General features: G+C 37.3%; 1 protein-coding gene across 4 annotated transcripts in view; it reads right to left on the reverse strand.

Moving 5' to 3' along the window:
- Prp40 (pre-mRNA processing factor 40) overlaps window positions 1–25,134 on the reverse strand; it is a 434,121-nt gene that overhangs the window by 381,480 nt on the left and 27,507 nt on the right. For all 4 annotated transcript variants that reach the window (XM_090383606.1, XM_090383605.1, XM_090383604.1 and 1 more), the window contains exon 3: window positions 10,857–10,915. In XM_090383606.1, coding sequence (XP_090239732.1) covers window positions 10,857–10,904 — 48 coding nt within the window. In that variant the 5' untranslated portion in view covers window positions 10,905–10,915. The remainder of the gene's footprint in view (window positions 1–10,856; window positions 10,916–25,134) is intronic.

The following is a 25,134-nucleotide window of genomic DNA, read 5'->3' on the forward strand; positions in this document are numbered from 1 at the left end:
ATTTATCATCAGTGTTACTAGACACATAAATATTGCCAACTTAAAACTCATCATCTTATTGGAACCTGAATAGTACTGGAGAAAAACACATTTCCATTTATTTGTGTAAGCACTGTTTTTGCTTACTCTTTATCCTAAGAAATCATACACATTAATATATATCAACTGCATTTAGAATTCTAAATGGGAGTGAACTGTTCTAGTAAGATGATTTTGGTGCCCATGAGATTTGAATTTTAAAATTTCCAGTCAGCAGAATGTGACATTCACAGTTCTTTACCTCCAAACTAATTTAACACCCAGTAAAATAAAAGCTGCTAGGAAATTTGGAGTTAGCATTAGCATTAGCATTAGTAGAGGCATTTGATGCAAGAAAGCAAGCTTATGCAGCATCAGCCAAAAAAAAAAAAAAAAAAACCCCCACTTCCACTTCACCCCTCTGTTCGTTCAAAATACCTGTCCAGCTGAGCCTTAAACTTATTTAGGCTATCAACCTCCACCACAAGGGATGGCAGTCTGTTCCACCAACCAACCACCCGCTGGCTAAAGGCAAATTTCCGCACGTCTATCCTACATCTGCCTTTCCTCAATTTGAATTTATTTTCTGAGCTAGAGGAAGAATCCCATCAGCATTGAGCATGCTTAAACCATTCAAGGCTTTATACACCTCTATCAGATCACCTCGCTGGTGCCTAGTCTCCAGACACTGTAATTTGCAAAACTTAAGCCTTTCTTCATAAGAGCACCCCTTTGTTCCATTCACTAATCTTGTTGCCCTTCCCTGTACTCGTTCCAGCAGCTCTACATCCTTCTTGAAATGAGGCCTCCAGACCTGTATACAGTACTCTAGGTGTGGCCTGTACAATGGAATAATTATCCCTGCTGGAAAAATTCCTGTATATCATTGACAATACTCCATGAGCTACTCTTGCAGCCCGTCTGCACTGCTCAGAGAACTTCATATCTGCCTGCACAATCACCCCCAAGTCCCTTTCATTCTCTACCACTGTCAGTGTAGTACCACAGAGTTGATACGTTGCTCTGGGGTTGCTGTTTCCCATGTGTAGTACTTTACATTTGTCAATGTTAAACTTCATTTGCCACCTCTCAGCCCATCTGCTCAACCTTTCCAGATCCTGTTGCAGCAGCATAGTGTCAGTAGTGTCCTTGACAACCCTGCCAACCTTTGTATCATCTGCAAACTTGGACATTAAGCTTGATATACCATAATCAATATCATTTATAAATACAGAAAACAATAATGGACCCAACACTGAGCCCTGAGGGACTCCACTAATAACATCAGTCCACGATGAGCAGTGTCCATTGATTACCACTCTCTGTCTTCTCCCCCTCAACCACCCCTTTATCCATAGCAGCAATTTGCCTCCAATGCCACACTGCTCCAATTTGTGCAGCAGTCTTCCATGTGCAACAGTATCAAAAGCCTTTCTAAGATCCAAGTATATAATATCAAAGTTATTCCCTGCATCCAGTTCTTTTGTGACTGCATCATAGTATCCAATCAAGTTGGTCAGGCAAGACTTCCCCTTAACAAAACCATGCTGTGTCTGAGCTATAAATGAAGTCTTGTCTAAATGATCCTGCAGTGCTTCTTTAACCAGTGCCTCCATTAATTTTCCGGGAACAGAAGTTAAGCTCACAGGTCTATAATTACTTGTGTCAGCCTTTGATCCTCCTTTGTGAATTGGGGTCACATTTGCACATCTCCAGTCCATGGGTACCTCCCCTGAGTCCAAGGAAGCTCTCATAATTATGGCTAAGGGTTTGCTTACTTCCTTTGCTGCCTCCTTTAATATAACTGGATAGATCCCATCCACCCCAGGTGCCTTTCTTGTGTTTATCTTCAACAGTTTCTCCTCCACTTTACTCCCAGTTATTTCAAGATTCTGTAGCTTACTGCTAGAGTTGAATACACCTCTGGCATTCCCCTTGCTGAATAACTCCTCATGTGTGAATGTCGATGCAAAATATTCATTTAGTTTGTTAGCTACCTGAGCAGGATCATCAACAGTTGACCCATCAATATCAAGTGGACCAATCTGATTCATCCCCTTCCTTCTAGAGTTTACATAAGTAAAGAACTCTTTGCTGTTTTTCTTTGCATCCCTTGCCAAGGATTTCTCGTAATCTGCCTTCGCCTGCCTAACCTCCTTTGTAACCTGGTTGCATATCAACTTGTATCTATCATAGGCTTCTGTGTCATGTGTTAATTTGTAAGTATCCCATGCATTTTTCTTCTCTGCCATATGCCTCATTAGTTCATCTGACATCCATTTTGGCCTAAACCTTGAACAATATTTCTTAGTTGGTATGTAAAGCCTAGGAGCTTCCAAGATAAGTTCTTTGAATGCTTCCCATTTTGAATTTGCTGTTGGTAACATCATCAGTTGGTCCCACTGTATAGAATTTAAATACTGTCTCAGTCCATCGTAGTCGCCTTTACGGAAGCAATAACCCTTCCCTTTACCCCTAATGGTAGTTACCTCTTTCAGTAAATCCCACTTCAGCACACTGTGATCACTGCCACCTAGTGGTTCATTTATCTGCAGATTCTTAATGCATGAAGAATCACTGCTGATAATCAAATCAAGAGTATTATCCCTCTAGTTGCCTCCCGAACATGCTGATGTAGAAAACAATCATCCAATAAATCCACAAAAGCCCTGCTAGTGTGTGAGTAACCAGCCCCCAAATTCCAGTCAATATCTGGGAAATTAAAATCTCCCATTATAAGACTCTCTGATTTACTGGCCCACTCTATTTCCCTGTACAGTTCCTTATTATACTCATCAGAGTCATTAGGCCTATAGCACACTCCTACTCTCAATTTTGATCTCCCAATGCTTATGTCACACCAAACTGACTCAACACTGCACTGTCCAGCGATGTCCACTGGCTTCACTTCCTTGGTTTTTATGTGTTTCTTAACTAATAGCATAACCCCTCCCCCCTTCCTATCCTGTCTATCCTTTCTGTAGACGTTGTACTCCCCAAATTGCAGTTCTGCATCCCTTATATCTGTGTGACACCACGTCTCTGATATCCCAACAATATCTGCCTTTGATGTTTTGAGCAATACCTCAAATTCATCAAATTTATTTACTAAACTCCTAGCATTGGTGTACACGCAAGTATACCTGCACCTGTTTCTATTCTTAGCTACCCTAACACAACCCATGTGTTTACTTGTACCGCAATGGCTCCCAGCAGTCTCTGAAATACCATGCATCTTGTTTTTCAGGCTTCTGCTCATTCTAATAGAAGCAGTGCAAGAATCTCTTTCACCTCTGCCAGTGGCTACTGTCAATCTATTGGTCTTTGTCTCCCCCCAAGAGTTGGTGAATCGAACATGTACTATTAGCTGTTTGTGAAAGATAAACTAGCAATTTTCTCCAAAAACACATGGCTTTCAGAGGGCCTAAACATATATTTATGCAACAAAGCAGCCTTGCAGTTCACCAAAGATCATCGGCACTAAAGGTTGCTGGTAGGTTTTTCCAAAAAGTTCATTTGCTACCAGAACTGTGTTATTGTGCTACATAAGAAGCATAACTAGGTAAGTGCTGAAATTTTTTTATTTTTCTCTTTTTTTTCAAGACCATATAGTTTTTGGGATGCAGCTTATAGCAAGCACACATGGTACAGGTGAAACCCATTATAATGCGATTCTTGGGGTCCAAAGGATCACATCACGATATAAGTGGGGCTACGTTGGAAAATTCTACACATTTTTTGACATTCAAACTTCATATGTACATATCAGTTTTGCTCATCTCTTTTTTTGCTCAATAATTGCAATACAGGTCGACCATCACTAATCCGGCAGCATTGGGACCTGTGGGGTGCCAGATTAGTGAGTTTGCCGGATCACTGGTGGTTATTTTAGCACATACAGTTTACCGAACAGCTAACCACCTCCTCTTGCCATTAACACGTTGACTGCCAAGCTAGTTTAAGAAAACATTCCCCAGGGGCCAAAAAATATTTTGTTGTCATTTTTTCGCTTAAAATAGAAAAAAATGGCTTTTTTTTTATGTCCCATATATGTAGCCACATATATTGGTTACGTTATTTCTTGAGAAGCCATGTCGGCCACATACGTGTGACGCTATTACGGCATACATATGAAGGTAGTTTGTGATTAGTTTATTGCAGGGGAAGAGAGCGCTGCAATAAAACTAATTACAATAAAATAAACTCTCAAACATTGCAATAAGTTTGTCAGTATTGTTAGAGATTTTGTGAAAACAAGTTCGTTAGCGTGCTGTATTATCCATCATATTGTGTTATGTTTTTTCACAAGTTTGTACAAGTGTGTTGTAAAAAAAAAAAAAAAAAAGTCTAAAAAGAAATGGCTAAAAGAAAATTACTAAAATAAGAGGAACTGAGAGAAATTGCTGGAATTTACAATTAAGCAGAGCTAAACTTCTCACAGACACATCACTGTCGAGTTTTTCCAGGAAGTCCAACTTTATTTGTTATGGACAATGTACAATTTGCGCTTTACACCACGAGAGGTACTTCCTTTATGCACTGGAACCATGGCCGGGGCTAAAGTGTGAGCAGGTTATAATAATAAATACAGAAAAACAAGTGGGAATGACTTGCCAGTGTTTACGAGTTCGCACCAACAGCTGATGCTGCAACCAATGCCACCAAAACAGTAGCCGCAGGTCGGTGCACCGACCCAGGAAATTTGAAGTTACGTTCACGGAAATTATGTCCGAATTAGCGGTGGAACCGGATTACCGGTGGCCAGATTAGTGATGGTCAACCTGTACTATGTCTAAGAAAAATCATGCAAAGAAAAATAATGAAAATAACATGCAATTGCATTGTTTCAATCTTTTACTGATGCATTGTACAATAAAGTATTGAAAAAAAAACCAATATTCATGTTAAACTAGAGGACTTCACTCAGCAACTCCCACATTTGTGGTTTTCAAACAAGTCTTCAAGTGTGTGGATAGGTATCTGCGATCGGCAAACATACCTTCCCTCCATGACAACACGAATGTGCGGCTCTTCTGAATTCACTGTGAAAAGATAATCCGCAGCAAAGGTTGACATTCATCTACCATATCACCTAAATCACAATATGACACTTCAGTGGTTCCTTCGTTATCAGGATCTTGTGAAGATCTTACGTTACGTCTGAGCTGTTTAATGGTTCACTGAGTTTTGGCCTGTTCTTTGTCCATATTAGATACTCACTTCCTGTCACATTGATTTTCCACTTTCTCCGTTGTCATTGAACTTATTCACTGATTAGTTCATAACCTTTCAAGCCTGTTTCTCTCTATATTTCCGTGCAGACTCCTGGCAGCATAGTTTTCTCTCAGAATCGGTAATTGCCAATCTAGGTTGAGGCATTGTGTTAATTACTAAGTTAGCACATCAAATGTCACAGATTCCAGACACCGGTTGAAATGCACCAATCAGGAAATGACCTATGTAATTATTTACCTGCACATTTGTAGTGACGTAATTGCCCCGCCCACTTGTACCATGTGACCCACATCCCTCTTCTCCCATTTGCTACCCCACCACGTGACGTCAAATAAATATCACCAGGAAGAAAACTTTTTAACGTATTGAGAGATATACACTGAAACTTCCCTTTAACGGACAGCCATGGGGAACGAAAATGTGTCTGTTAGAGAGAAGTGTCCGCTAACAAGAAGTCTGAGGGGAAAAAAAAAAAGAAAGAAAGAAAAATTGTTAAACGTTTAATGTAAAATTAAATTAAAATATATACAGATTTTGAACAATATTTTTGTAAATAATATACATACAATTGTGCTATGCATATTATGACTTTATCTTAAGAAAAATACATACAGTAATCACTTATTTTCTTCTGCACCTTCTTCCGGCTGATAATTTTGTTTTCAACATTTGTTTGGAGTGAAGAAACCATCGAAAGTCCTTCAGTATCTTCTTCAGCGGCGAAAAACATTTTTAAACGATTGATTTGTATGAGCGCTTCTTCTATTTTCATCGGTGGTTCGTCGTTAATATGTTGTTCGACAGAATGACCTCCTTCCATTTCTTCATCCTCACGAGGAACTTCTAGAAAAATATCGATGATAATGTCGTTGATATCTAGAGCACCATCTTCTGTAGTGAGGTTCGAGTCTATATCTTTGTAGCCAGGGTCACTTGTAGCGGAATTATCGTACATTATCAAGAGATGTTGAAGTTCTTGTTCTTCTTGGTGCTCCACACTGCTGTTCACAACTTCAATTTTTGCGTTTGAGAAGACAGACTTTACAAAACAGTTCAAGACAGTTCGTTTTCTAATTGCGTTTACTGAAAAGGAAATCCATTGAATCGCATCAAGGATGCTGAGTTTCTTTGCAAGGTCACTTGCACATGTTACATCGTTCGTGTTTGCAATGAGATGTCTTAAAACACGTTTTCTGTAGTGAAGTTTAAAATTTTTTATTATCCCTTGATCCAAGGGCTGACACTCTGCAGATATGTTTGGTGGCAGAAAAATTATTTGAATGTTGGACAATTCAATGTGCGGGTGAGATGCAGCATTATCCATGTAAAGAAGAATTTTTCTGTTTTGACGAATCACGTTTTGGTTAAAGTGATTTATCCATTCGCTCATGATATCTCGTCATCCACGCTTTTTTATTAGACTTCCAGTCAACATTCAAAAGATTCAACTTTATGCCCTTGAAACAACGAGGATTTTGTGGGTTTCCTATAACAAGAGGTTGTTCAACGTCTCCCAGCATATTTGTACACAATAGTACAGTCAAGCGTTCCTTAGAAATTTTTCCGCCCTGGCACTTTTCGTTTTTTAGAGTCATTGTGTTTTCAGGAAGAGCTTTAAAAAAACAACCCTGTTTCGTCACAGTTGTAAATATCCTTAGCTTCAAAATCACGACATGAATCTTCCAATTTGACGGTCCACTCTGTTACAACCCCAGTATCAACAGATCCACCTTCACCACTTACGGTTTTCCAAGAAATTTTATGCCGAGTTTTGAACTTGTCTAGCCATCCCACAGAAGCTTTGAACTCCCATAGATTTCGCAACCTCGAAAGCTTTTTCCCTAATAATAGGCTCATTAATGGGAATTTTTTTAGCACGTGCGCGACAAATTTGAAGTCCAACAGTTTTCGGGAATGATTTTTGAACCTGATCATTTCCGTGTTGCCAAATTTGTTTGAGCAGTTCATTTTTTTTCTTTAGGATGTCGCTTACCTGTGTCTTCCCGATTTTGAATTTTGCAGCGAGATTGCGAACACTATTTTTTTGCCGATCATACGCATTACTGAGTTCGACTTTATCTTTTAAAGTTAAATGTTTACGAGAAGACATTGTGCACTTCACACGACACTGAACAAAACTGGAAACTGAAAAGACGAAAGGCAGACCAAATTCCCTCCCCCTCTGCACACACCGAATTCATCAGAAGTTTTACACGTGCCTTAAAATTCTCGAAAAAGGGTTTAGAACCGCAACGTAAACCTTGATAAAATTCAGAAAAAGAAAATAAACACACGATTGAGACAATACGTGGAAGACAGGTTCCTAGAAAAAGGGCCGTCAGCTCCCCCGCAGTCTGTTATGGGAGATCAAATTAAGTGCTAATCTAAACGAAACAGTGCAGATTGCCTGTCCGCGTCCGTTACAGAGAATGTCCACTAGACAGAAGCTGAAAACACGTTAAAACCAATGGAGGTGAGTTGGGGAATTTGAAAATGTCCGTTGTAGAGAGATGTCCGTTAACGAGAGGTGTCCGTTAGGAGAAGTTTCACTGTACATAAACATGCACCTTTTGTCACAAAAACAAATCAATACTCACAAAAATTTCTTTTCCACATGGTTGTATTGACTGTTACGTTCATGTTTTGAAATTAAAAAAGATTGAAAATTCTGAAGAAAAAGGAAAATAATAATCTGTGTTCTTTCAACTGCTAAGTAGACATCAGCAAACAAACTTTTGCACATTTTAGTCATTACTTTCAAGTGTATCATATTTTTAAAAAAAAAGCTGTATCAAGGGTTGACTGTTTCATTGCATCTCTTTGTTTCTTTTTAACAATTTCAATAAGGCATTTTTAATTGTTAAATTGAAAGGGAATCTGCCTTTTGTTTCAAGAAATTTATGACTAGTTTGCAAAACAGCACGTGCCTCTGCAACATAAGTCAACAAGTCATTTAATATTATCCTTACGGAAATCAAAGGATAATGCATATCACAGATTCACGTTAAATTGAATATATCATGTGTTCACAAAGAATCCAAAATGCTGATTTTAAGTGACTAAAAACACGTTTCAACTGACAAAAAAGGGGACCCATGCTTGCATCATGTTATAAACTGAATTGTGTTCTAACGAATTACATTGTAATGGGTTTCAGCTGTATATAGTTAATATATACCATATTTGCTTGGATATCTTATTTGAATAATAACAATAATAAGGGAGGTTTGAAAAGTTGGTGGCGTGAGGATGAAAGGATAGTGGTATATTTTTAAAAATTTCTGTATATAACGTATAACACTTCAAATAGTAATCAACCAAGTTTCATGCATTTTCAATGTTTTTTTAATTATAGCCCCTGAAGTCAACAAAGTTATGTAAATGAAGAAAGATGGACAAAATCAGTCATCATGCAGTCATCCAATATTTGGGTAAAAAAGGGACTAACACCAAATGCAATTCATGAAGATATGGTTACAAACCTGAGGAAGGATGTCCCATCCTATTCCACAGTTAAAAAGTGGGCAGCAGAATTTAAATGAGTGCGGCAGAGCCTGGAGGATGACTTGCTACAGAAGGCTTGCAACATTCATTACTCCAGAAATTGCTGACAGTATGCATAATCTGGTGATGTGTGATTTACGAATGACAGTTCAGTTCAAGTCCAGTATCTTGAGCATCTCATTCACAGCGCCTCCATAGCCAGGTGGGCAGGAGCAGCAGTGCGTAGCACACGCTTCTTGATTAGACCAGGGTTCAAGCCCATGACCACTGCATATCCCCAGAGCAATATGGCCTTAGTTGCTAATGCTCCTAAAAAAAAAAAAAAAAAAAACCTAACAACAACAACAGCCAGACAGTAACAGGAAAGTATTAAGCAGACCTTGAGGCATTTGCATAAAAACATCAAAGTCAAATGCCAAGGAAACCCTAGTAAAGGAGTCTTCTTCCATCGGGACAATGCACCTGCTCACAAGTCTGTCACTACCATGACTGCACTGCAAGAGTGTAGCTTTGAAATCTTGGACCATCCCACATATTTACCAGATCTAGCACTATCTGACTTTCACCTATTTCCTAATTTGAAAAAATATCTGAGTGGCATCCATTTTCTCACCGACATCACTGCTGCAGTGGATGAACTCCTGGAGGCTCTAGAGAAAACTTTCTTTGCAGCTGGAAGCAATGCATTACAGCATCAGTGGCAAAAATATCTTCACTCCAAAGGGGACTATGTTGGTGAAAAGTAACGTCACCAGACTCCTCATATAAAAGCCTTCACACTCAAGCCACAAACTTTTCAAATGCCTTCGTAATATAATTGTCACTGTCTTAGTAGCAATTATATTACGAAGGCATAAGTATTTTGATCAGATTCAAGGAAAACTTTTCGCTGCTCCACTAGAACAGTGCAGAAATTTTCTATAGTAATTGATGAACTGTGCAGTTTACTATAAATGATTTCAAAATCCAGCATTTTCAAAATTTTAGCAAGGATCGAATACCAACATTGCTGAATCTAAAATGGTCTACTAAATATTATATACTTAAACGTTCCATAGAACAGCATTTCCCAAACTTTTTTTAGTCACAGAACACTTTTCATCTCACAACATATTCAGAGAACACTTATGAAACATAAGTTTAGGGGGAGCCAAAGAACTATTTGCTAATATTTTATTACAGATGTCGCACTGTGCATCAAGAGCACCTTTATTTCCAACACATGTAAAGCCGAAATTCAAATAACTGTCATTATACTTTCATTTTTGGTCTTTTATTAGTTGGTTCCTGTTTTTTTACTTCAGATTTTTCAATATATACTTTTGGGGAACAAAAGGCTGTGATTGTTCATCCTCATTTTGAAGTATGACGATATCGTGTTTGTTTTCATCGACCACAGTTACACTACAAGTACTTTGCTTCTCGTTTTAAAGTTGCTTTTTTCAAAAAAAAATCCATGGTCATGTATTTTAATAATATTTCGAAATACTAATAAAAAAAAAATTTATATAAGGAAGTGAGTTTAGTTATGATATCAGTTTGCTTCCTCCTCTCCTTCAATCCGTGTACTCCAGGCTAAATCGCATACGAATGGCATACTAGATCACCACATTGCTACTTTTTCATAGGTGTCATTACCTGTATGCATACTTCTCTATGCAAAGCCAACCTAAATAAAGTGTTCCACGGTCTATTTGATTATTAGTCTATGCCAGTATATTAATAACTGGAAAAAAATTATGTTAAATATTATAATGATACAAAAGTGGTGTACACTACAAATATGCAAAGTTTATTTATTTTATTTTTTTAATTATTAATCACAATTTTTCACAGAACACAGTTTGGGAAATGCTGCACTAGAAACAAAGTTTATCATGGAGTCTACATGCATATAAAATTTAATATAAATCAATGACAATGCAAGTCACCACGTTTTCATTTTCACTTTTCCCATGGAATGATCTACAAGACTTATTCTTTTATTGTGAATATAAAGAATCTATACTATTTGACTGAGCTGTAATAGTTTGATAATTTTTTCCTTTAACAAAGTAAATGAGAATATATCATTAGCATCATTTCATTTATTTACTTACCCCAAATGGTGGTGGTGGTGGTGGCATCATTAATGGAGGTCCTGGCATCTTTAAAGCTCCTGAAAGTTTAACACTATTAGAACTTGCTAAACTATAAATAATTATCACTTGCACTCTTTTTATATATACAAACAACATATAAAAAGCCTTCTTTTTATTAAGAAAACTTAAAAGACGGACCATATACTTGCCAACCAGATGGCAACCATGCATGCATGCAAAAATTGTGTAATTCAAGATTTCACCACTAAAACAGAAGCAGTATAAAAAACATAAAAAGTACCTTCAAGGGCTCCAACCTTGTTATACTGACTGATATACTTACTTCAAATGTGATAATGAATGTGACAAAGATGAGCAGAGTTAAAGTAAATATTTATCCAGGTTGATCGAAGGAATTTCCTACTGATGTCTCTGATTAACCTTTAGTATTTTTCTTTGGATTAAAATTAGTCATCTTCAACTTTGCTTCTTAATATGATGCATTTATTTTATTTTATTAAATTCAATCTCTTCTCTAATCATTCATTTTTAATGGACAACTTGGTAATGCTTAAATTAATCAGTTTAAAGAGACCTTTTTAGAATACTACTTCAATTTTGTTCTAAAATTTGGATTTATTTTTTGTTTATGATATTAGAGATTTTTATTTTTAAATAGGATATGTAATAGGATTCAATTCAAATCAATTCTAGAAGACCAGTTCATGCTGGATGAATGCCTCATGTTCACTATAGCATTTTGTCTATATATAAAAAAGCATAGTCTCACTATGGGTGCAGCATGTTGTACACTCCTGCCTAAAAGTTTGGAATCAAGTTTCATTTTTCTTAATTTTCAAAGTTAATAAAATAGGGCCAACCTGTTTACCAATTTTTATTAAAATATTTTCTATTATGTATGAAAATCAAAAAGTTTAAATAATATTTAAGAAATTTCTAAAATATTTGAGAATATTCTAGGAAGGTGTAGAAGGCTCCTGAATATTGTGAATGATTCTAGAGTGTTTTGCAATAATATAAATTGAGGAGCTGTAACTCATAAAATCAAACACCTGTCACTCAGAAAGAGTGTTTGGGTGTACATTTTGTGTTTCATGAGAAATATGGCAAGAAATAAGGAACTAAGTTGAAAAATGAAGTGCTATTATAACTCTGTATAAAGAAAGTCATTCCATGAGAAATATCGGTAAAAAACTTGGTGTTTCATTTAGAGTACAAACTACCACTAGACGATTCAGGGAGACTGGCAGTTTAAAGGACAAACCATGATCAGGACGACTGCACATAACAATGGAAGCACAAGATAAGACCATTAGACTGATTTCTAAATGCAGTCAATGATTTACTGCACTTAAAATCTGAGCAGAGTTCAATAGGAACAGAGAAACTCTCATATCTACATCCACTGTAAAACTGCATCTTAAAAAAGCAGTACTTCATGGTCACGTAGCAGTTCAAAAACCTTATTAAAACTAGAAAATCAAAAGAAACAGTTGGCTTGGATAAGAGCCATCAACACTGCACAACTGAAGAGTGGAACAATGTACCGTTGACTGATGAATCCAAATTTGAAATTTTTGGATCCAAGTGTAGATTTCAGATGAGACAGTCATTTGAAGCAAAAATGTTGCCACGTTGTTTAGTACCTACAGTCAAGCACAGTGGATGTTCCATCAAGTTCTGAGGTGGTTTCTGTTTTTCTGAAGTGGGTGACATTGTCAGAACTGAAGGAATTTTAAGAAAAGAAGATTAAGAAAACATTCTTGAACATAATGCAATATCCTCTGGACTTCAACTTTGTGGAAGAAATTGTATTACAACAAGACCAAAGCACATTGACTCTAAACTGTAGAGGGACTTTCTAGCAACTAAACAACAGGAGGAGTGGGTATTGCAAATTATGGTGTGGCCACCCTAATCACAATTAAATCCATTATGGGATTTAATTGTGATTAGGGACCATATATAGACCGTCAAGTCCATGAAGTCTGGCCAGCTTCACAAAATTTATGGGAAACCTTGCAGATCACTTGGAATAATGTTAGTCAAGACACTATTATAAAATAAATTTTCAAAAAGCCATGTCTGTGTAAGGCAGTGATAAAATCTCGTGAAGAGAATTTTGGTAAAAAATCAGTATGGCTGTTAAAATTAATCATTTCAATTTTTTTTTTTTTTTTTTTTTTTTTGCTGTAAATTTTTCAATGCTTAATAAAAAAATTTAAAATAGTGTATTGTTTTTTATATTAAACCTTACAGAGTCATAGCTAATTTCAAACAAAATTAATGAAAACTTGTCATACGCTGAGATTCCAATCTTTTAGGCAGAGTGTATATCATCACAACATGTGTGTGTATCATAATACCATGCTGTAAGCATTTTAGACGTGTGAGACTACCATGTAGCTCCTACTTACATTAAACATAAAAAGCATGCACACTCACCTAACTCACTACTATTTGTAGGAAAGACAGTAGTGGAAGAGCTGACAGATGCCATTTTGGAATATTTTTGAATTCTGCTTGAAAAATGCCAATATACTTTTTTTTCTCAATGGATTACACTATTTATAGTGTGTAACTTTAAGTATTAAAAATTAGAAAAAAATTTAAAGCATGCTATACGTTTGACACTTTTATTTAAAAATTTAAATTCTGCTGAAAATTACAAAAATAATATTTTTGATTTTTGCTTAGTCTCTTCCATTTTCCAAATTAAAAGACTTAAGTATCCAAAATATCCAAATCCAAAAATTTATTATTCATACAGCATGTCCCCCCCCCAACCTTTTCTTACTACTGAATACACCATGAATTGTCAAACTAATAGAGCAAAGTTATCTACAAAAAGATCTAAACCTCCCAAACACTTCCTCATTCATTACACAAATCTGTGGCCTCACTTCTAATCTCAATGATGTCCATTTCCACCAAACCTATGTAATTCTTCTGACTGAATCTCAGTTATCAGTTGATTAAACCACTGCTCATCTCAGCTGTCCAAATTAATTGTTGTATGATTCCTTTCGCTTCAAAGGTGGTACTCGTGCATATGACCCCGATATTCCCTGTCAGAGACTCAGTAAGTTGGAATCTCCTCTTTTCGATCTTCTCTGGCTTAAAATCTATCTACCACATTCTGTAAAATTCATCTGTTCCCTCTATCATTCTCCCAACTCCACTAATCACTTGGAACTATCTGAAATCCTCTCTTTGAAATTTGACTTTCTCCGGTCCAACTTTCCTAACAGTGAGGTAATTTTCCTTGGTGATTTTAATGTTCACAACTCCAGCTGGCTTCCATTTTCTAGTCATGCTGAACCAGCTGGTCGAGATGCTAAGGCTTTTGCAATTACTAATGACCTTGCACAGATTGTTCATTTACCTACAAGAATACTGGACAATCCTAACCATAAGCCAACATGCTTGATCTTTTTCTCACAAACAACACTTCTAAGTACACAGTCGAAGTGAGTGGTCCTTTAGGCACTTCAGATCACAACTTGGTGATTGTCTCTTCTCCAATGGAGCCTTTATCTCATGGCTATTCCCAACCTCGTATTGTTTAGCATTACAAGAATGCAAAATGGGATGACCTGCAAGATTTATTTTCTTCTTTTCCTTGGTCGGATTACTGTTTCAAAACTTCTGATGTCAATGTTTGCTCTGATCGTGTCAGTGAAATTATTCTTGTAGGAATGGAATCCTTTATTCCACACTCCACTTTAAAATCTCATCCTTTATCTAAACCTTGGTTTTCCAATAAATGTGCTAAGGCTGTTCAAGAGAAGAACGTTGCATATTGTAATTGGCTTGTTTTCAATTCTTCAGTTTCATTTTCTGCCTATGCCAAAGTGCACAACAATTGTAAAGCAGTTATTAATCAGTCCAAACTAGATTTTAAACAGGCTAAGTGTAGAAAACTTGCTTCTTGCCCTAATGGTAGCTGAGCATTCTGGTCACTTGCCAAACCTATTGGCTGCAACTTTCACCCATCTCTGTTCCCACTCTGTCTAAACCAAATGGTTCTATCATCACTACAGCCAAGGATAAAGTTGACCTATTAGCATCCTAATTTTCTTCCAACTCATGTATTAATGATCTTTGTTAACCACCTCCAACCATTCCCAGTATGTTCCATTCAATGCCTTCTGTGGTCTTTCATTAAAAGGATATGAGAAGGATATTTATCCACTTTTTCTCAAAACCTGTGCTCTTGAATTTACTCCTGTTCTGTGTTGCCTTTTTTAACTTTCTTATTGCAAAGGTGTTTTTTCTTCTGCTTGTAAATTTGTTCATATCCAGCCAGTTCCTAAAAAGGGTGACAAATCCCTCCCATCCAATTATTGTCCCATTGCAATCACCTCTACTCTTTCCAAAGTAATGTCAAAAATAATTAATCGGCAACTCAAACTATCTAGAAACCTTCTATCTGATCAACAACGATCACCAGTACGGATTCTGTCAGTGTCGATCCGAGAACTGGACCAACACTGAATCATGACATGATTGAACCACGAACAGTCATGTGGAAAGTTCTGGCATTGTAAAAAATGTTCTGCGAGAGTTTCTTTATTAAAACAGTTTTATGGAAAATACAAAACTTTCATTAAAAAAGATAAAATGTATATTATATACTTTTGGTCAACGTGCATGCCAGTAACTAAGACAGCATTCCATCTGGAGATTTCGAAAGTAACAGCAATTAAGCTTTATAAGAAACTAAGAGATATCTGCAAATTGCGATTGTTAAAAAAAACCATAAGTTGGGTGAATGGGAGAAAACTGTAGATGCAGACAAAACTGTATTGGTAAAACCAAAACATCACAGAGGACAAAATTTAACTGCTAAAAAGAACTGGGAATTTGGAGTAGTATATGAAAAAGAATCAAAATTTGTGTTCATGAAATTCATAAAAAATTGGAAAGCAAAAATTCTTTTAAGTATATTATTCAAAAAGTAGTGAAAAAAAAAAAAAAACACTACCATCATAACATTGAAGCTTAAGAAAAAAGGAATTACAAACATTTAACAGTGAAACATAAGGAATATTTTGTAGATCCATATACAGAAACACATACAAATAACATCGAAGCTCAGTAGAAGAGACTAAAAACTGTAACTAAAAGACTAAATGGTAGCTGTAAAGATATGTGGAGTCAAATTTATGGGAAAAATCATGATTCTTTTCAGAACATTATTAATCAAATTGCGAATTGGGGTTCAACTATAAGATTTGTATTCATGAAATCGATTTTTTTTTTTTCTTTTCTTTTTTTCTTTTCTGAAAAGCACTGTTCCATTCATTTTTAAGTTCTTCGTTGTGTTTTTTTCTCTTTATTAAAACCAGATTTTGGGGGTTCATGAGTGATTTCAATATATTACTGATTTAGGTTTGGTTACAAAAAAGGAAAAGGTTTCTTTATTTTTCGTTATATTTCATAAATGACTTTAAATGGTAGGTTAGGAAATAATACAAAACGTTTCCTTGAACAGAAGTCAAACTCCTCATGTGTGAATGTAGATGCAAAATATTCATTTAGTTCCGCAGCTATCTGAGAATGATCATCTACAGTCAAATTTTTTTTTTTTTTTTAATGTAATGGTAGGGAAAAAGGTAGGTTAGGAAATAACAGGAAAAGAAAGAAAGAAAGATTCTTTAGCATTAGCAGAGGCACATGATGCAAGAAAGCAAACTTATACAGTATCAGCCAAAAAAAAAACCCTTCCCATTTCACTCATCCATTCATTCTAAATGCTTGTCTAGTTCTGCCTTGAATTTATTTAAGCTATCAACTTCCACAACAACAACAGATGGAAGTTTGGTCCAGCAATCAACTACCAGCTGGCTGAAGGCAAACTTCCACACATCTATTCTACAACTGTCTTTCCTCAGTTTGAATCTATGCCCCCTCAGGTTTATAATCTGAGCAAGAGGAACAATCCCCTCAGTATTAAGCCGGCTCAATCCATTCAAGGCCTTATACAATTCAATCAGATTGCCTCGCAGGTGCCTAGTCTTCAGAAGCTGTAATTTTCATAAATTAAGCCTTTCTTCATAAGGGCACCCCTTTATTCACTTCACCAGTCTTGTTGCCCTTCTCTGCTGTGACTGAATTATTTCTGCAGTCTAGTCTAAATGATCCTGTAATGCTTTTTTAACCATTGACTCCATTATTTTCTCTGGAACAGAAGTCAAACTAACAGGTTTGTAATTAATCGTGTCATCCTTTGATCTCCCTTTGTGAATTGGAGATACATTTGCAAATCTCCAGTCCGTGTGGACTTCCCCCGAGTCCACAAATGCTCTCATAATTATGGCTAAGGGTTTGCTTACTCCCTTTACTGCCTACTTTAATATAACTGGATAGATCCCATCCATCCCATCCACCACTTCCACATTTTCTCCTCCGCTCTGCTGTCAGTTATTACAAAATCATTTAACTCCCTGTTAGAATTCAATAAATATCTGGCCCTTACCTCCTTGACTTGAATAACTCCTCGTGTGAATGTAGATGCAAAATATTCATTTAGTTCCGCAGCTATCTGAGAATGATCATCTACAGTCAAATTTTTTTTTTTTAATGTAAACCCCAAATATGAGAGGTATTAGAACCTATAGTACTTAGTATCGTGCTTGGGTTGGAGGTTGAGAAGATGAAAGAAGATATTTGTTGACACTGGTCTTGAACTTCCGTAGACTGTAATTTTCAGGAAATACGTATGAAGGAAGGTTGTTCCAGAAAATGGCAGTTGAATGAATAAACGAGGAAGATATAAAGTTGGTTCTGTGAGTTTGAAGTTGGACAGTAAATGGATGTTGGCTGGTGGCGGCACGTGTTCGGACTGTTTTGAAAGAGAGAGTGGGAATTATAGAAGCCAATTCAGAAGAACAGTGCCCATGGAAGTATATGTAGAAGAGGCATGCAGCAGAAACAGTACGTCTATGAGACAGCGAGTGGAGAGACTCTGTTAGAGATGAATCATTAATTAACCTAACTGCCATCTTCTGAATGGAATCAAGAAGCCTGAGAGAGGTTTTGGGACACCACCCCAGATGTGGGAACAATATTCCATGGCAGGGCAGATTTGCAATTTATACAGAGTGAGCAGCTGTTTGGAAGAAAAGTAACGCCGAGAGCAAAAGAGAAAACCAAGTTTTTTAGATGCAGTGGAAGCAATATTTGTAATCTGCTTGTGTCAAGAGAGATTAGAAGTCAGGGTAATCCCCAAAAGAGATATCATTTTGCCAAGAAATCGGAGTGTCACTAAAGATAAGCATAGGAGCAGAAGAATCCTTTTTGTGAGATATAAGACAAGACTGAGTTTTAGAAGGGTTGAAATCAACTAAGTTGTCATTGCCCAACTGGAGAAGTACCTGAAGATCGGCATTTAAGGAATTGGTAACAGATTTTCGAGAAGTTGAAGCTGATTGAACAGGGCAAGGTTTATCAAAATGGAAAGTGGAATGCAATGTGCTATCATCGGCAAAACTATGAATAGGATTTCCAGTCAATGGAAGAAGGTCATTAACATACAAGAGGAAAAGAGTGGGGGAAAGAACTGAACCTTGGGGGACACCAGCATTAATGGAGAAGTTAGAAGACAGAGAGCCATCTACCATCACCCTCAGTGAGTGATCAGAGAGAAAACTGGATAACCGATTTCAAAAAACAGTTGGCAAACCATAAGATGGAAGCTTGTTTAGACCTTTATGTCAAACACGATCGAAAGCCTTTGAGATGTCAAGAGAAACTACTTGTGTTTCACCGAACTTTTCCATTGAATTAGTCCATAAATGGGTAACATAAGCCAGAATATCACTAGTGGATCGACACTGACAGAATCCATACTGGCGATTGTTGATCAGATGGAAGGTTTCTAGGTAGTTTAAGAATTGGCGGTTAATTGATTTCTCCATTACTTTAGAAAGCATAGAAGTAATTGCAATGGGACGATAATTGGATGGGAGGGATTTGTTACCCTTTTTAGGAACTGGCTGGATATGACCAAATTTCCAAGCAGAAGGAAAAACACCTTTGGAATAATAAGAAAGTGAAAAAAGCGGCAAATAATAGGAGTAAGTTCAGGAGCACAGGTTTTGAAAACAAGTGGAGAAATATCATCAGGAACTGGAGCTTTCTTAGCATCAAGATTTATCAAAATCCTTCTGACATCCTTTTGACGGAAGACCACAGGAGGCATTGAATGGAGCGTGTTGGGAATGGTGGGAGGTGTTTTACCAAGATCATTAATACATGAGTTGGAAGAAAAATGGGATGCTAGCAGGTCAGCTTTATCCTTGGCTGAAGTGACAACAGAACCATCTGGTTTGGACAGAGGCGGGAGCAGAGATGGGCAAAAGTTTCGGCCAATGGCTTTGGCAAAGGACCAGAATGCTCGGCTACCATTAGGGAAAGAAGCAAGTTTTCTACACTTAGCCTGTTCAAACTCTAGTTTGTACTGATTAATAATTGCATTACAATTGTTGTGAGCTTTGGTGTAGGCAGAAAATGAAACTGAAGAATTAGAAACAAGCCAATTACGATATGCAGCATTCTTCTCTTGAACAGCCTTAGCACATTTATTGAAAACCAAGGTTTAGATAAAGGACGAGATTTTAAAGTGGAGTGTGGGATAAAGGATTCCATTCCTGCAAGAATAATTTCACTGACACGATCTGAGCAAACGTTGACATCAGAAGTTTTGAAACTGTAATCCGACCAAGGAAAAGAAGAAAAGAAGTCTCGCAGGTCATCCCATTTTGCATTCTTGTAATGTCAAACAACACGAGGTTGGGAATAGCCATGAGATAAAGGTTCCATTGGAGAAGAGACAATTACCAAGTTGTGATCTGAAGTGCCTAAAGGACCTCTCACTTCGACCGTGTACTTAGAAGGGTTGTTTGTGAGAAAAAGATCAAGTGTGTTGGCTGTATGGTTAGGATTGTCCAGTATTCTTGTAAGTAAATGAACAATCTGTACAAGGTCATTAGTAATTGCAAAAGCCTCAGCATCTCGACCAGCTGGGTCGGTGTGACTAGAAAACAGAAGCCAGCTGGAGTTGTGAACATTTAAATCACCAAGGAAAATTAACTCACTGTTAGGAGAGTTGGACTGGAGAAAGTCAAGTTGCAAAGAGAGGAAGTCAAAGAGCTCCAAGTGATTAGTGCAGTTGGGAGAACGGTAGAGACAACAGATGAATTTTACACAATGAGGTAGAGAGATTTTAGGCCAGAGAAGATCAAAGAGAGGAGATTCCAAATTGCCAAGTCTCTGACAGGGAATATCAGAACAGAAATATGCACAAGTACCACCTTTGAGGAGAAAGGAATCATACAGCAAATAATTTGGGGATCTGAAATGAGCAGTAGTTGAATCAGCCGATAACTGAGATTCTGTCAGAAAAAGTACATGAGGTTTGGCAGACTGCAAGTGGAAATAGACATCGTTAAGATTAGAATTGAGACCACGTATATTTGTGAAATGAATTAGGAATTGCTTGGGAGGTTTAGATCTTTTTGCAGATAAGCTTGCTCTATTAGTTTGACAATTCATGGTGTATTCAATAGTAAGAAAAAGTGGGGGGGACAAACTGTATGAAGTAATGAAATTTTTGGATAGGGCGTACACATGGTAAGAATATACCCAGATCTTTGCATTAAAGTGGCTTCGACAATGCTCCCGGCATACACACTACTCTGACTCCCTCCAGTCACTATCTGGCAGAGTAGAGGTAGCAAGATTATACACTAGCTTATCCGGAAGCCTCCTAGAGAGTTACCAATAGGTTCGGTCCGGTGTACTAACTAGCGGCCGGCCTGCGAACACTGTTTTAGAGCTGTACCCAGGAAATGTATGGAATATTGGATCTCACCGCGATGTTCATCATAACCACAAAAGTCATCAATCATACTGCATGATGGAAGAGATAGGGAAGGGTTGACCGGAACTTAGCTCTAGAGACTAAAAATGGTGGTATTGCACCGACTAAACAAAGTGGTGGTATTGCACCGGTTGATGAGAGTCATCTACCCCCTAGTACTACCTGGTAACATAGAGGGGCGGCATTCCTCCATGTGGTGTGGGCACCACATCTCAACCCCTGCTTATGTTGTTTCACACCTGGGTGGTCACCCACCATGTACTTGTGCATGGAGGTTATACCCAGGATTACTAACAGTCCCACCATCGTGAAGGTGCAAGCATTGATATCAAGTGGACTAATCTGATTCATCCCCTTCCTTTTAGAGTAAAGAAGCCTTTGCTGTTTTTCTTTGCATACTTTGCCAAAGATTTTTCATAATCTGCCTTCACTTGCCTAACCTCCTTTGAGACTTGATTACAGACTAGCTTGTATCTACCATAGGCTTCTGTGTCACCTGACAATTTATGTGCATCCCATGCATTTCTTCTCTGCCACGAGTCTCACTAGTTCATCTGACATCCATTTGGGCCTGAACCTACAGCAGCATTTCTTAGTTGGAACAAAAAGCCTAGTAGTTTCCAAGATTACTTCCTTGAATGCTTCCCATTTAGAATTTGCTGTTGGTAACATCATCAGTTGGTCCCACTGTATAGAACCTAAAAAATCTCTGAGACCATTGTAGTCGTCTTTATGAAAGCAAAAACCCTTTCCTTTACACCTGATGGTAGTTATAAGTAAATTCCACATCAGTAAACTGTGATCACTGCCACCTAGTGGTTCCTTTATCTGTAAATTCTTAATGCATGAATAATCACTGCTGATAATCAGTTCCTGAGTGTTACTTCCTCTTGTTGCCTCTCTAACATGCTGCTGTAGAAAACAATCATCCAATAAATCCATAAAAGTCTTGCTACTGTGCGAGTGACCAATCCACAAGTTCCAGTTCATATCTGGGAAATTAAAATCCCCCATTAAAAAACACACTGATTTACTGGCCCACTATTTCTGTATATAATTGTTGATCAACCCCAGGGGCTCACATCTGGTGAGAATGGGCTTGTCAAATCCAGGGTCCTGAGCTGGATATCATCATTCTTCTCTTTGTTGGTGATTCCTTTCTTCTTCTCTCTCTCTCTGATGGTAACTTGGGGATTTTTTTTTTTTTTTTTTTTTGGCTGGTGCAGCAGAAGCCTCGGGCTTCCTTGCACCATATGGCTAATGCTAATAATAATAATTGTACCCATCACAGTCATTAGGCCAATAACAAACTCCTATCTTCATTTTTGCTTTCCCAGTGCTTATGTCACACCAAACTGACTCAACATCGCACTGGCTATCTATGTCAACTGGAGGATGCATTTCCTTAGATTTTATGCATTTCTTAACTAATAGCATAACCCCTCCTCCCTTCTTATCCTGTCTATCCTTTCTGTACACATTGTACTCCCCAAATTCCAACTCTGCATCCCTTATACCTGAGTGGCACCAAGTCTCTGATATCCCAATAACATCTGCCTTGGATGTCTTAACCAGCACTTCAAATTCATCAAATTTGTTTACTATACTCCTAGCAATGGTATACATGCACCTGTTCTTATCCTTAGTTACTCTAACACAGCCCATGTATTTACTTGTTTCATGACCCCGAGCAGTTCCTGAAATCCCCAGCAAGTGGATTTCTGGGCTCCTGCTCATTCCAATAGAAGCGGTGCAAGAATCATTTCCACCTCTGCCTGCGGCTACTGTTAACCTATTTATCCGTGAATATCCCCCCCCCCAAACCATCAGTTTTCCAACCCACCTAACACTGTCTCGATAGCATCAGCAAATATTCTTGCACCCTTTCTATTTAAGTGTATCCCATCCCTGTAGAAGTAGTCTCTCTGTTAGCAAGCACAGAACATACTGAAAAAAAATTTACCCTGTGAGCCTTGCACAGTCTCTCCAGGGCCGAATTGATGAACAAAGCTTTCATCATATACTCCCTCCTATCGTGTATGGGCAAGATTGCAGACACTTTCATTAACCCTAACTCATGACTTTTTTTCAGCATTGACCTGTACTTGCTTAGTAAATCCGCAGATCTCCTACACTTAATGTCATTAGTGCCAACATGTACGATATCACCTTTTGTGCATTTAAAAGATATCTGTTCTACAACATCATCAACTTTTGCCCCTGGCAGACATACACTGGTCCTATTCCACCTATCCTTTTTGCACGATATATTTTCCATTTCCCTGACAATTTAGTCACCAACAATAACTAGCTCCTGTGGGACCAGCACATTCTGTCTTGAAGGTTTTCACTGTGTTGTTGTGCATAAGAGTGTGCTCTGGAGTTGAGTTAGGCAGCTGAGAACTTGATGGGCCCCCATTTTAATTCCTTCGAGGACATCCACCCGACTCTCCAAGCTCTCATAGATGCCAATCAGAATGCTGAGTTGGCGCCTAATTTCTTCACATGCTCTGCAACTAGCACACACAAAGACATCCTCCATGGATAGATAATGTCCTGTTCGAGAGAGATCCGCAAACATGTTGCATTTTACACATTTTTTTAGACTGATGCATTGGTGAATTGTCCCTTACGGTTCTCCTGCAAACCACGGCACTTTTGTTCTTTGTGCAAGTTGCTTTGCTGCTCTAGTCTGGGGCATGATTTCCATTTATATAAAATTTAGTTAACAGTAAAAATTAGAAAGATTTATATTTTTAATTGATTAACTGCCAATACTATACTAAGCTAACAGATTTCTACTACTGTCTGCGTATTATGCTATCTAGTTTATGTTATGCTATATAGATTTATGTTAGATATAGGTAATGCTATTCCATATCGATACTACACAATGGTGGCAAGTTTCGAACGATACAAGTTTTACAGATGCTAAGTAATAATCAACAAAATCTCTAAGTTCAAAATAAACTAACTATTGTATTTATTTTCTACTTCTAGAAAATAGAATTTATTTTCTACTTCTAGAAAATAAATTAATATGCCAATTTATTCAATAAAATGGTAAAAATTTAAGAAAAACTTCTCTATTTGCTGGAGCTGTAAAAACTTCGCCCTCACTGAACTAATCTCGTTCCCACTAATGATATATATATATATTGATTTATACATTGCGAATAGCTATTGAGGTATTGATTGACATTATGATAGGTGTGTACCCGCACGAGTGTCTTTAAAAATAAACAAAGATAACAACAAAATAAAAATACAGTAATAAAAAACTTATTTTGTTAATAAACAGTTTATCCACTAGCCCACCCATGATTCTAAAGAAAAAAGGTCAAGTTGTCCCCTCCACTTTGGGAGGGGTTCAAGTTCCCATAAGATTCAAGTGGGATAATCTGATCTTTTTTCACCATTATGGAAAGCATTCATTAGGATGGGTGCAATTAGGGCAAGTGACCATTAGTGCTTCTGAGATTAGGGCAAGCGAGATTAAACAGATGTTATCGTCTGTTGTGTTCACACACCAATCAGTACATCGCCTGCCACACCTACCTGTCAATAAATATATCGTTCTCGACTTCTGCTCCAGACCAATAACACCTACTATCTTGTTTACCAAGCAAGCAGTGCTAGAGTGCAGTAGCAGTAAACAAGTTCGACTGGAAAGTTACCCGAAGTTCGACGTGATTCTCGTGTTGGCTTTCTTTACCTCCGCCATATATTCAATATTATAAGTTACTTATGTTTTCGGGTCTATTTCAAAAGTTATTTCAAATTTGGCACCCCTCACAGTATGAAAAATTTGAAATTATGTATGTAATTTCCTAGAAAATAGCAGACATTTTGAAAGAATTTGGTTGTGTTATCATCTTTAGTCTATGAAAACAATAATAAATATTTAAACAAACAACCAGGGCAAGTCAGTAGATATTTACTGAATTAGTGGGAAAGGGAAAACAAGTAACCTGAAATTTTAAAAAATCTCAGTACTGGCACTTGTCCAGTACCACACCACTCTTTGGACAAAAACTAAATAGTTGCAAATTCAGTGGCAGTGCACCTGACAAGTTCTCATGCAAAATTTCTGTACAAAAACTGAAAGAAAATCACTTCAGAAACTATTGTGGTAAAAGTCTGACTATGTTTAGGAAGGCAGAAAAGATTTCAGATTTTTAATCATTGATTAACGGTTAATACGGGAATGTTATTTTCAAGGGGCACCTGACAGGTGTCCCACTACCACTGCCAAGTTAAGAATTAAATAATAACTATTGGCACTAACTATGAACATATTTTACTTTATGGTACTTAAACTATTACTGATTAAGGAAAAAAAATGAATGAGAAACATTCACACAGTAGCATTATAAGCTTCTAAAAGGT

The sequence above is a fragment of the Mastigoproctus giganteus genome, chromosome 10 (assembly GCF_048544385.1).
Source record: "Mastigoproctus giganteus isolate SK-2022 chromosome 10, ASM4854438v1, whole genome shotgun sequence".
Taxonomy (NCBI): Eukaryota; Metazoa; Arthropoda; class Arachnida; order Uropygi; family Thelyphonidae; genus Mastigoproctus; species Mastigoproctus giganteus.